We start from the raw sequence: 14,255 nt of genomic DNA on the forward strand, positions 1-14,255 counted from the left end.
GCATGTGGCATGACTTTGTGATTTAGCATGTCTTGTATTTAAGATAACAGTAAAGTGTTTAAGATCGTTAAGTATTTAAGATAGCAGTAAAGTATTTAAGATAGTTGTAACGTTTTTGAGCTAGTTGTAAAGTATTTAAGACAGTTGTAAAGTTGCATTATGTTACCTATAGTGCAACAACTTATCAAGGTACTCAAACACCCCTTCACTAATTGAGACATGGTATCTCCCGGAACCTTTAAGATGGGCTCGATAGGTTTGGGACTCTTTTAGCCCGAACACCCTGGAGAGGAGACACCACAGATGTGAGTGACTTGAACACAAACATTTTACCATTGCACAGTTAGCAACAGTTAACCTGCATTCAATTAATAGTGGTGGGCAGATCGAGGCTTCGTGAAACAATGAAACAGTTGAAGCAAATGTGTCATATTGTGTCGAGGCTTCGAAACAATCTGACACCCGTCTCAACAATGACACCTAGTGGTCACATGCAGGTGTTGATCTGAAACAACCTTGACAACGAGCCATTTATTTTATTATTGTATTTTTCTAATATGTGAAGCTTGCAACCTGTAGGCTCCTCACTGTGCATAATGTTATTTTGGTCATGACAAAAGAATATGAATAAAAGAAATCAAGCCACAATGTCTCACTCTTTTATAGATTTTTATTCAGAAATATTAATTTCTCTGCTGTGGCAGGACTTAGCCTACTTCTTTTTTTAGAGATAATTTCTCCAGCCTTCGAAAAAATCCTCACACAAGGGACACTTGTTGCTGGCATGCAAAGATATTTTTTAGCAAGGACATACAAATGCGGAAAGATTACTGCTCTCTCTTTCCAGTAAGTTAGGGGATCAGGAGTTCTGGGCAAAAACGCATCGTTGAGGTATTTTTTCACTTCTACTGTGGCATCGGCTGTAGCATTGTGTATCGTCTGGGTTTCACGGATGCGATCATCAAACAGTTCCCATAAACTGTCCTGTGGTTCTACTGGTGTTGATGATGATGGGCCTGATGTTGACATTTGTGGCTCTGAATGAAAATTAAAACAGCAATTAGTAACAAATCCTAAACTGACGGCATATATGAAGTATACATTACATGAATCAGATTACATAACAGACTGAAACTGCTCACCAGGAGTTGTGTTTGAACGCATCAGCGAAGCACACTCCAGTGTGATGTGCTTTTCAGCCTCCTGTCTGCCAAAGCCTCCTGGGCAGTACATGGGTAGTATGGTCATTGTGGCCTACCTAATTGTACAGTTGATTCCTGTGTTGCCTGTCCTTTTTTCTGTGCAAGCTTGTGCTGCAACATCCTGTACAGTGGTATAAGCTTTGAAGCAGACACTCTCTGTTCCTCTGACATCTCTGTTGTTGCAAGTTTGAATGGTTGCAGTAGTGACAATGATTGTTGAATAATGTCATACTCAAGACTTGTCAGGGGAGCAGTATCACTGTTTAAACTGGAAAGTGCAGCACCCACTGGCTCACGTTGCTCATACAAGCGTTGTAGCATGTCGAATGTGCTGTTCCATTTCGTCTCAACCTCTTGGATCAGTTTCAGAGTTGGTCTGGCCATCAAGCCCTGCATCTCCACAAACTTGTCCTTGGCTTTGCAGCTGGATCTGAACAACCCCACTATCTTTCTGGCTTTCTGGCGTATTTCATTGATGACTGGGGTTTGATCTAGGGCCTTTTTCACAATCAAATTTAAATTATGAGCAAAACATGGGACATGGCGAAGGTGGAGTAGCTGGGCGCTGAGGATCATGTTGGATGCATTGTCAGTCACCATGCACTGAACTTTGGAGGTTATTCCCCACTCAGCCATTAGCAAGGCTTTAGCCTCCATGAGATGCTGGGCTGTGTGAGTTTGGTAAAACCTCCTTACACCCAGTACAACAGTTGCCATTTTTGCCTCTGGTGTTATGTAATGGCAAGTTACACCAAGATATCCGTCCATATTAATGGAGGACCACATGTCAGCTGTAAGGCTAACAAATTCGGCATTTTGTAGGTCCTCCATTGTCTTCTCCTTGGTGTTGTTGTACCTTTCGCTGACCATTGTTTTAAGCACCTTCCGGGATGGGAGGACATAGCTTGGATCAAGCTTGTTCACAAATGCCCTGAAACCCTCATCCTCCACGATGGTGAAGGGCTGCAGATCCTTCACCACCATGTTTAGTAGAGCCTCATCCAGTTCCCTCTGTCTGCCTTTTAAAAGAGAAGATAAAACATACTTTCAGACAAATACATTGAAATAAAATACAGCTTCACATAGTGCACAGCTATTAAAAGTATACTGGTTTATTATTTGGAAGCCCTCCTAAACAACAATTTATGAACATTATGCTCAGTGTGCAGAGAAAGATAAAACGGAATGTAGAACTACAACAATTAGGAAAACCAAAATGATGCCTTCACTGGCTGTAGATTGGGTACTCAAATGTAGACCTATAAAATGTATATTCACAAAATATATTATATTGACAACATATTATATTATATTCACAGTGAAACTGGTTATTTTTTTACATGAATGGCAGTTGTGATTGGGACATTGAGGGTTGGGCCGGTTGACACAGGCCTATGGACTTTCTAAACAGTGTCCAAACAGTTTATTATATTTCAATCATAATTATATTTCAAACAATGCATACCTTGCTTAGATGGCCCAGCAGTGTCAATAGCAGGCCTAGGTACAGGGGGAATGCTACCATCCTCTGCACCCTGCAAAATGGCAGGATGAGTGCTCCTCAAATGGCGCATCATGGATGATGTATTGTTGCAAAAGGCTAGCTGCCGATATCTATATATCTATATCTCTCTATCTATCAATATATCTCTATCTATCTATATATCTCTATCTATCTATATCTCTCTCTCTCTCTCTCTCTCTCTCTCTCTATATATATATATATATATATATATATATATATCTGTGTGTTATTATGTATCTATCTATCTGTGTATCTATATGTGTATCTACCTATCAATATGTTAATGTGTCACTATGTATACTCTGTCTGTCTCTAGCCTATCAGTCAATGTGTAAATGTAAATGTAAGCCTAAATATAACTAAACAAATCGCACTATGAATGTCACTACCAAATATCCGCTATCTCAAAATCTAACTCCTCTCACAAAAACCCACGAGGTCACAATGCGTTCACTTCACTTTTATACTGATGTGCGATTGTGTGTTCCCGACCCTTTCAATCACACACTGATTCATGCCACCTGTTGAAACACTCGTGAAACACTCCGGTGTTTCATTTAGCCGTAGTCACGTGACATGGGTGTTTTGAATCACGCTTCGGATCAGTGCTTCGAAACATCTGCGCTTCGGGATCTCAACAAAGCTTCGGAACATCAGTTTCACTTCAGCCATCCCTAGCAAAAATTATACACTGCAAATGGTAACCAAATTAGGTAACCAAACTAGCAAACTGAGTGCATGTGTTTCTCTTGACAGGCCTCCAATCAACAACAGCTGATTGTGAATATCTTTCAATGAACATTCCAAACTTTGAGTTTGTGCCTTATTTCATTTTAACAGCAACATAATATGAGCTACAGCATATAAATGATGACACATATTAGTACTGAAGAGGACTTTCAATAAGTTATTTCAGTTTGGATCTCATGTAATTCAGAAAGGAAGTGTCAAGGGCCCTTTCAGACCTACCTAGTTTGGTCCAGAATTTTGGACTTTTCAGTTTAATCCTATGAAACAATTACAGCTGTGAAACCACCCTGGCCCAGACTAAACCGCTGATCCTTGGTTTGAACGGTTTGGACTATTGGTTTGGACATTCAGGTGTGAAATGCCGTTAAAAACACTTTTAACATTACCTCTCATAGAAGGAAAAAGAACAGGCATTTTGTTGGAGGGTGTTGGAAAAACATGAGAGATCACTTTGCCAAAAGCTAAAAAACGAATTCATGGAAAGAGTGTTCGTAACATCGAGAGGTGGACAGTTTCTACCTGGACGTCAGATACATTACCGTTAATTCAACACAAATGTAATGTTTGGTGGTAGGTCAGTGTTATCAGTGCTATCATGGATTAGAGTTTAGATTCTCTGCCCGAGCCCCAGCCTAAACCGGACCCGACCCACGGGCCGTGCCGGGCCGACATTTTACGCCGCTATGATCGGGCCGGACAGGCCCTTGATCAAGCATTTGTGTTTTTTAATCATTACTTTATTAGCCTTATTCGGTGGGGAGCAAGCTATGCCTCTCCAGCTCCTCCCGTAGCTCTGGGTGTGTGTCCTGCACTGACTTGAGTGTGAGGATGATGAGCATGCAGACCGTGGAGAAGGACAGTATTAATTAGGTGATCGAGACCAGAAAGTCTCCTATATGGTTCCAGGGCTATGATTATGTTGCTGCCTTGATCTGTTCCCCACACTAGTCGGCTGAGGGAGCTATGGGTCGAGGTTTTTTTTTACGTTTCTTCATTCGGATCCATTTGTAATCCGTTCCAGTCTGAATAAACTAACAGCAGTTAACAGGCTTTGTCCTTGATGCATTACCGGTATTTATTAAGATAATTCTAAACAGATTTCTGTAGTTCAAACAACTCTGAACTGTAGTTGAGAACGTCAGTTATAACGGCCCATGTATTAAAAAATTGTCGGGTTTAAGTCGGGCTCATAATTACAGTTAATGTGTCGGGCCGGGGACGGACACAACGTGCTCGGGCTCGGGTAGGGACGGGCTTGATTTTTTTGGGCCTGATCTAAACTCTATCATGGATGCAACAAGACGACAATAATGCAATGTATTTTAACAGATGAGCTGGCAAGTTGAAAGTAAATTAGAGAAAATGTTGATAGTAAATGGGATGTAATGTCCCAATAGATGCTAAGGTCTCGTCTGATAGCAGTAAAGTATTTGAGCTAGTTATAAAGTATTTGAGCTAGCTGTAATCAGGTTGAGCTAGTTAATTATTTGAGGTAGTTGTAAAGTATTTAAGTTAGTTTTTAGGATTTTAAGAAGGTTGTAAAGTGATAGTTGTAGAAAGCTGCTGTGTCTTTCTGTCTGGACTCTGTTGAAATGTTTTCCTTACTGACAAACAGAAGTGATGATCAATCACTGCCCTCTTTTGGTCACAGAGACAAACTACAACATCTTCTTCAGGGACAAAATATACAATATATAAAATATATCAATACTCAGTGTTTGTATTCTCAGAGGTATCACACAGATAAGGGTGGACAGAATATTAGAAACACCTCGGTTTAATGAACTCCAACACCAACACAATAAAATTGCAGTGAGAAAATTAGAAACTTCAATTTTAAAATGTTGCAGGATTTTCCCTGAAAACTGTTAATATAACATGACTGTATAAATGTGCTTGTGTATCTGGACTTTCTTATAATACCTTTATTAATATTCATATCACATACAGTACATTAAAAGCTACCTCTTTCTGCTTTTATCTGAGTTAAAATACAACCTCAAGTTCTTTCAGTATGGATCTCATTCAGCAAGGAAGATTTAAGGGCCCTTCCACATCTTACTCGTTTGGTCCACACTTTTGGACTTTTCAATTTGAGCCAGAGCTTCCACATGATACAAGCCTTACATGACCCCCCCCCCCAAGCAGTTGCTAGTAGCAATGCAGAATTTTCCCTCCACAACATTTATTTTGGAAAACTGTTGTTAATATAACATCATTGTATAAATGTGCTTGTGTATCTGGACTTTCTTATAATACCTATGCCTGTTTTAGGTCGTACGCACGTTTCATAAATGAGGGCCACTGTGTTTTAGGGAAATATGTGTTATGTGCAGTAGGTTTTAACAACAGGATGTGTGCAATACTTTATTTATAACTGTCAAGTCTTTATTCATGATGCAGCTTGGAGTCCAAAACTATTGTTCCTAAAGGGACGAAAGTACATCACATCGTATAAAATCTTTGAAGTGTGTGTCCTGTATTAACTGCGAGGACAAGGATGGCTTTGTTTTTACTCCTGAAAGAACTGGGTCAAACATGTTAACATTTAATAGAAGAAGTGTTGTGTAATCTCTAAACAGGAGTGAACATGTGAACATGAATAAACATTAGGCTCGTTGGAGATGAACTGCTCCTCGCCTGTAAAGTGGACGAGAGCAGGCGGCATCAGCCGGGGGCGGTGACAAAAATCTGCTGTCAAATCGGACAGAGACAGAAACACTGTGGTCCGATTTAATAAAATGTTATCAGACCCATATATCAGTTCCTAAACAGTCTCCAGTTGTTTTTATTATGACACAGTAGCTGTTAACATGCTCTACATGTGATCTGTTGCTGATTTTAATTAACAGACTGTAGATGATCTGTAATCTGAACAGATTTAGTCTCTCTGACTTCTAAACATCACTGTCAGTCACACAACATGTGTTCTGTTCAGAATAAGCCTTTAAGTCAGACAAATAGCAGTTAAAATCCCTCCAAATCAAAATCAATAAAAAGTTTATATAAAACATCATCATGTTGAGTAGATTCTGAACCAATCAGCTGTTAGATCAGCTGAGAGGCCGGCGTTTCCCAGCATGCCCTTGGTCCGCCTGGGTCTTGCAGTCGGTGGAGAGCAACTGCGCTGCCTGGGTCTCAAACCTGCGGCCGCCTTGATCTTGTGAGGTTACCGTTGTCTATGTGTGCACACCCCAATTTTTCCAGGTTTTTATTGAAATTAATTCAGTTCAATGTCTTATTGTAGCAAAGGGATTGTTAAAAACTAACTTCACAGTAACCTGCACACAGAAGCATAGAGACACACACACACACTGCCACCCCCCCCCCACACACACACACACACACACACCGTGTGAAGCAGCAGCTGCTCAACGCTGGGTACACACACACACACACACACTTGTTATTTGTTATCAGTCCCTCCCCCTGACCTGACCTGAACTATAGCAGCTACATGATTAATAATAATCTAATGCTAACCTTAACCATCATTTATGTTTGTGATCAACCTTTAAATGCTGTTTTTACATCCTTTAAACATTCACACACTGCGACTTACGATTATCTTCACGGTGAATAATGTGTAGATTATTTTCTAGATGAATGGACTAGTTGTAGAAAATATTCACATTAACAAGCTGACATCAAAGAAGTTACACACACACAGACTCACACACAGACAGAGACACACACACACACACACACACACACACACACACACACACACACAAAGCACACAGACACAGACACACACACACACACACACACACACACACACACACACACACACACACACACACACACACACACACACACACACACAGCCCCACACACACACACACACACACACACACTGTTCTTACCCGTGTGAAGCAGCACCTGCTTAGCGCTGTGTACATGAGACTACACACACACTTGTTATTTGTTATCAGTCTCTCCCTGACCTGACCTGACCTATAGCAGCTACATGATTCATATTAATCTAATGCTAACCGTAACCATCATTTATTTTTGTGATCAACCTTTAAATGCTGTTTTTAAATTAATCAAAATGATTAGTTGATTAATCATTGCAGCTCTATACACTATAAGTGTTTTTCTCCTTATTCTGTATTCACATTTAATTTGGTTCTTTAATAGATCTCCTAATTGTGCCTCATTCACCCACCATTTTAGCCTGACAAGCCAGACCCACATCCAGATGTTGGTTCTGGGAACTCCCCATAGGTCATGGCTCAATCCGAGGGGGCGGGATAAACAGTTGTCTTTCAAATTCAATCTGCACCAATAGGATAGCGCTCCAACCAGGCAGAGAAACGTTAGCTGATAGATTAAACTTTAAACTCTGAACACATCTTCCTTTTTTAAGAATGACTTCAGTGCCGTTCTTTGTTCTTTTCTCAAAGAAATTCTGAACTCCAAGTCTTCCAGAAGACCGCTGTTCACCAGCAGCAGCAGCAGCCATAAGCCCCGCCCACCGACTCTATGCACGATGTGATTGGCCTGACTAGAGTTTGGTTTTTGCAAGCCAACGGAGAGTGCCTAGAACCCCCCTGGCTGAAAATTAAATTTGCTGCCTCTAGGGTGTGTATAGATTTCTAGGCTACCACAGTTCTCAAGAACACATTTCTTTTTAAAACCCACTTACACAGTTTTCAAAAAGACTCTTACATTTAGCAAAGTTTTGATTGCGATGGATTGAACTGCATTAGACTGAACAGGTGTACTTTAAAACGTGGACCCTGAGTGTGAGTGTAACCTAAAACCAGCAGGTGATTTGTTTGGAGATGAACCCAGTTTGTTACGTTTACAGGCAGACAGCGAAATAGGTACTTCACCACTATGGATTTAAAAACACAGTAGCTGCTGATGTTTCAGAGCCGTGTTCGGGGCCACAGATTCTAACTGAGACCGGTTCATAGACTGTAATAATGATGGATTTAGCATTCGGGTCTGGAAAGTGAAGCTGGTGCTGGAGCTTTAAAGCTGCTAACGTGCGTCGCCTCCATTGGTAGCTTCTGTGATCTGAAATTCCAGCACTCAGACATCGTTCCTAGGGGGTCCTCAGAATCATTGCGAGGGGGCCTCCATATTATTCAAACATATAATTAGCAAATATAAATCCCCACTGATGATAGGCTTACTGGCATCCACAGATACAGTTCATCCTGAGGATTCACTGTGCCACATGTATGTTTTAACATTAAAAGATTGAAGAATGATGCCAACAATTATTATTTTAATAGCTTACTATTCCATGCAAAAAAGGTATTTATAAAGGCTTTATGCCGCCCTACATGTTATTATATGCCCAGTTAATATGCATCTTCCTTGTATACAATATCTGTAGTAGGGGGTTCCTGCTCCGTCTCTGTTTCAGTTAAGGGGTCCATGGTTTAAAAAATGTTGAAGACCCCTGCTTTACTCAAAAGTACAAAGTTGTCTCTTTGGTCGTTTAATGGAGGCAAGTCTCCAAAAACTGCTGGCGTGTCAGATTTGGGTGCCAACATTGTGTAAGCCAATGGCAGACACACACACACACACACACACACACACACTCACTCTCAAGGACATGTTTTATCGGTGTGAAACAGGAGCTGCTCAGTAACTTATTAATCTTAACAGTATAAATAAGTGCGAGAGACAGACCAGAGACATCAGAGCGTCGAGACACACTGACATCAGGATCTTCATCAGATCACTTCTGCTGAAATCTGACCATGAAGGTAAGTTTACAACTTTATATATCTGATAGTTTGGCAAACAAATTTTTATCATTTGTGGCCCCACATTTTGGACAGGGGAAGCAAAAGTCTTCAGCTAGTTTTACAGAATATTCTAGCTGTGCATGAGAGCGATACCAACTGAATAAACTTAATAAAAAAATATCTCTTCTGTTCCAGCTGGTTTCAGTCGTCCTCCTCCTGCTGGCTCCTCTGTTGATCAGTTGCCAGACGCCCTTTCCGCCGTTGGACTGCAATGAGATTTATAATAATGATAACAGCCGACCCAGTGGAGTGTACACCATCCATCCCTCCGCTTCTTCTTCTGTCCAGGTACACTTCATCCTCTATGGGACGCAGGTTGACCTTCAGATCAGGGCTTGGTAACGCTTATGATTTCATAGCGTTGATGATTTTTTTTAAATTTTGATTCAAAAAGTCCTGATTCAATTACATTTCTGATTCTGATTTCGGTCACAAAACTAGTTTATCTTTTATAGAGATTCTCAGAGAATTTCTGCTGTAAATTGTGAAAGCAAGAATTCAATTTTATTTATAGTATCAAATCAGAACAAGAGTTATCTCGAGACACTTTACAGGTAGAGTAGGTCTAGACCACACTCTATAATTTACAAAGCCCCAACAATTACAGTAATTCCCTCAAGAGCAAGCATTAGCAGTGGCTATTGAAGCAACCCTCACCTATTTTTTATAATTCACCAGGTTAATGTTTACATTAAGAAATGACCCATTAAAAGTTTGTTTAAAGTACTTGAACTGAACTGAACAGGACTAACAACAGGGGTGGAGCTAGACTCTCAGCACAGTGGGGGCAGAGCTTCATCATTGGCCCTCCCTGCTAGAGTGCATTTTTCTGTCCCGCGTCCGACAGAGCAATAACCGAAATCTACCTGAGCCCAACAGGCATTTTTTTTCTCATACTATGGACACATGTAGCCTACCTTTGTTTTGTGTGGAAATCCTGCTTTTATTAAGCAACTGTAGGAAGGTTGAATGTCAACAGATGCACACGGGGCAACAAGCGCACGTAAACATAGGCACGCAATTCGCTGATGTGACCAAGCCCGATCCGAACTGGAACATTATTTACAAAGTTGTATTAAAGAACAAAGAAAAGAGCTTTCCAGTCAAGTTAAAATGTTTCAGCGACAAATACAACGCGGAGATCGACAGGGTTGGTGCTGAACAGGCCAATAGTTAGTGCTAAATAAATAAATATAGGCTATGCTGTCTCCCACAAATAAATAACCCACGTTTATTAAGGCTAGACCAACGTAACCCAACATTTTCAAATCCAGTATGCAGTGCATTGTAATCAGTAGGTTCTAGAAAAACAACTTTGTTTCAGGTCGGTACCTAATGGGTTTTCAGAGGGATATTGATCACTTACCTGTTCAGGCTCCAGGAAGACAGTTTGCTAGCTCCTCAACTTAATGACTGAATGTGACAACATCATTCAGCAACATTGCTGTAATGTTACTAATTTAGTTTGTGTAATGGACGGCAGCAGAGCAGGTGTTTGGATTCTAATGCCATATCAACTAGTTTAGTGAAAGGGTGGGACTCTGGTAACAACTTTTAGTTTAGACACCAAAACGGCTAGTTGAAATTAGAAAAAAGTTTGTGGCTTGGGTTAAAACACTGAACCCCTTAAAAGGTAACATTGTTTTTGTGTCTAAGTGACTAATGGGAACAATCTTTGAAATTGGTCCAGTATTGAACTGATTTAAGTACATTTTCATACAGTTGTAGTTAAAGTATCCCATTAACTAATATCTGTGTTTGTGTGTAGGTGTACTGTGACATGGATTCACAAGGAGGAGGGTGGACGGTGAGTATTTTAACTGAAGTCAACACTTCCTGTAGTTCCTTCACAATAAATCACATTCCAGTAAAATCCTTGTTATCTGGAAACATGAGCTGTCAGATATCTTGTGTGTTTAGCTAGTTAACCCCCCATCCTGTCCCCCCCAGGTGTTCCAGAGGAGGATGAACGGCACAGTGAACTTCTACAGGGGCTGGGATGAATACAAGACCGGCTTTGGTAACCCTGCTGGAGAGTACTGGCTCGGTGAGAAATTAAACCAAACTAACAGTCATGTCTTCATGAAACTGTTTTTACATGTTTATGTTTGTTTTCAGGTCTCAAGTCTGTCTTCTACCTGACTAACACTAAAAGGTACGAGCTGCTGGTCGACATGGAGGACTTTGAAGGAAACACAGTGTTCGCTCGTTACTCCAAAATCACCCTAGACCCAGAGTCCTACGGATACCCACTGTATATTTCTGGATTCACTGATGGAGGAGCAGGTGAGGTTTCCATATTAAGGACGAGAATTTCATTCATTAATGTTGTGGAGTGTGACATTGGTTTATGCTACATACTTGTCCCTAAACAACGAGTTATACAAGTTGCTGAGAAATCCAATCAGTCCTCTGTTTACATTTCATGAATCACATGGTTTCATATTTTTATCTAATTCCGTTTCAATGAAGAATTTTTAAAGGAAACATTGTCAATGATTTGAGTGTTTATCAGGTTTAGTGTTGGGTACCGTATCCTGAACTTTTCATGGTACTGACCGAATTACGACGCTAATACGGATGACCGATTCACATTGAAGTGCCCATATTATGATAAAATCACTTTTTCTGAGATTTGGGGTGTTATTTTGTGTCTCTGGTGCTTCCACTCGCATACAACCTTAAAAAAAAACAAAATCCATTCATGCTGTTTTGAGTGAGATACTGTTTCTGAATGTGTCCTGCCTTCATTCTCCTGGTCAAAATCTGCACGGTTTTCTACGTCACTAGCCAAAACGAGGGGCCTAGGGGGCTAACCGTTAGCATGCTAGCGCTAGCATGCTAGCTCGTTCTCAATTGCAAAACACTGCTACAACACACACAAATTCATCCTAATCTACAAAATAAATTGTATAGAACTACTTCCATGTCCCTGTTGTGCATGTATTCCACACAAAGTTGGAAGTGCGCCCTCGTTTAGAAGAAGTCTCCCGGCTAATCCTGCCTTGTACTGACTGAAGTTGGAGAAACAGCTAGCTAGCTCATGTAGTCCTTACCTAGCTACTGAGCATGTGTGACTGACAACAAAGATGTTACAGCAGTGAGATGTCTCACTCTGTAGCTAAAACAGAGACATGACACATAGGGTGAAAAGAGGAGCTGCAGCAATGGGCAGTACAACAGAAATATGGTGTTTTAGTTTTTTTTTTTTTTTTATTATATCAATTAAATGTAATAACTTAGAATTATAATACAAATATAATAAATAAAATGGTGAGGGGAAATGGGGTTGCAGTGCGGTTAAACTTCCTCTGAGACAGACAGACAGAACAGGGTTCTCTATGCCCTGGTGACTGACTGACAGGCTTGAGGTTGTAAGGCAACTTTATGTTTCTACACAGGTAGCACATTTCAGTCAAAAAGCTTTACATAAACAATTAACAAATTTAAACAGTCTTGAAAAATAAATAGTGAAAAGGCTAAAATAGATTAAGATAGAAAGAATAAAAGTTACAGTGTAGTTAATGAATAAATATTTTAGTTAATAGGTTGTAGGAACGGGAGAGGGAGGGGTTTATTTTGTGTGAAATGTTTTTAATTAATAACAAAATGTTCAGAGTTAATAGGATGAATAGGTTTGGAATTATTTTTACAACTAAAATGTTTATTCTATTACGGATTATGGGTATAGCTATTATTTATTGTTTTAATTAAATATATATCCCATAATAGCCATTAAACGTCACCAGTTCAGTGTTGTTAGTTCAATAGTTGTTGTATTATTTAGTTATACTTACTGTAGGTAGAGAAGAAGTAGTGTGGTATTTACTGGAGTAAATACACTCCAAAAATATATATAATTGTTAGTTGTATCATAATGTTGTGATTATATGCTTGTTGTGTTTCTGTAGGAGACTCCCTGAGTTTTCACAACAGACAGAGGTTCACCACCTTCGACAAAGACCAGGACTCCTATTCAGGGAACTGTGCCAGATTAAGCCTGGGGGCGTTCTGGTACAACAACTGTCACCATGCAAATCCAAATGGTGTTTATCGTTGGGGGGCTGACAGCACTGTCTCTCATGTTGGAGTGGAGTGGATTAGTTTTAAAGGTTATAACTACTCCCTGAAGACCATCAGCATGAAGATCCGTCCTGTGCAGTAGTTCTCCAGGACCAGTGTACAGCAGAATATCAGCTCATCTCTTCTGATTTCTTTCTCTTTCTCTCATTAAGCATTTCATCTTACAACAGGTCTTATTTTCCTGAAACTGGGCACCAACACAAGAAAACCAACTGATGTTTGTAAATCTTGTTACAGTCTGTGATGGTTTAAAGCAGTCGCAGCTCGCTGCAACGTGGAAGAAAAGTCAGATGTGTCTCCAGTTGGGCGGCTGCAGCAGGAAAGTAGGGCCCATAATCTTTAAATGGAAACACATATATAGTCTGATCAGCTGTTAATCACTGCATGAACTGATAACATGAGTCTAAAAGAGAGAAAGAAGTAAAATGAAAAGTATGAAAAGATTTTTGCAGTTCAGGACAGCCAGTTGATGTTTGGTGGAGGTTTGAAACTCTAATGTGAATCTTTATCTGCTGTACGGTGACAATAAATAAGAAGCTGAGCATTAAGATGATCTGATGTCTTCAATTAGTCTTCTATGAGGATATTTTTATTCATAATTAAAATTACAAGTCAAACAAAAAAAATTACAAATATTATTTTACTACACTGGTGGGAATAACCAGCTATAATGACACTTAATAATTACACTTAATAAAGAAAAAGGAATTCAAAAAAGCAAAGTTAAAAAGTTAAAATAATAATTTGAAAATATAAAATGACAATGAATAGAGGGAGACACTTAAAATAAAAAACTGGGATAACATATCCCGGAAAGACTCCTTCAGTCGGACGGCTTCCCTGACCACCGGTGTCCACCACGATGTTCGTGGGTTACCGCCCCTTGAGGCACCTAAGACCCTAAGACCACAGCTCCTCGCCGCA

General features: G+C 40.0%; 1 protein-coding gene across 1 annotated transcript; it reads left to right on the plus strand.

Annotated features, from left to right (window-relative positions):
• The first annotated feature begins 283 nt into the window (after positions 1–283).
• Positions 284–13,879, plus strand: LOC120551423 (microfibril-associated glycoprotein 4-like). The gene is made up of 7 exons (XM_039788857.1): positions 284–305; positions 9,106–9,206; positions 9,384–9,536; positions 11,017–11,055; positions 11,199–11,295; positions 11,367–11,534; positions 13,160–13,879. The coding sequence occupies exons 2-7, from the start codon at positions 9,201–9,203 to the stop codon at positions 13,411–13,413; spliced, it is 717 nt and encodes a 238-aa protein (XP_039644791.1). The 5' UTR covers positions 284–305; positions 9,106–9,200; the 3' UTR covers positions 13,414–13,879.
• The last annotated feature ends 376 nt before the right edge of the window (positions 13,880–14,255 follow it).

This window comes from Perca fluviatilis, chromosome 21 (assembly GCF_010015445.1).
Source record: "Perca fluviatilis chromosome 21, GENO_Pfluv_1.0, whole genome shotgun sequence".
NCBI classification, from domain to species: domain Eukaryota; kingdom Metazoa; phylum Chordata; class Actinopteri; order Perciformes; family Percidae; genus Perca; species Perca fluviatilis.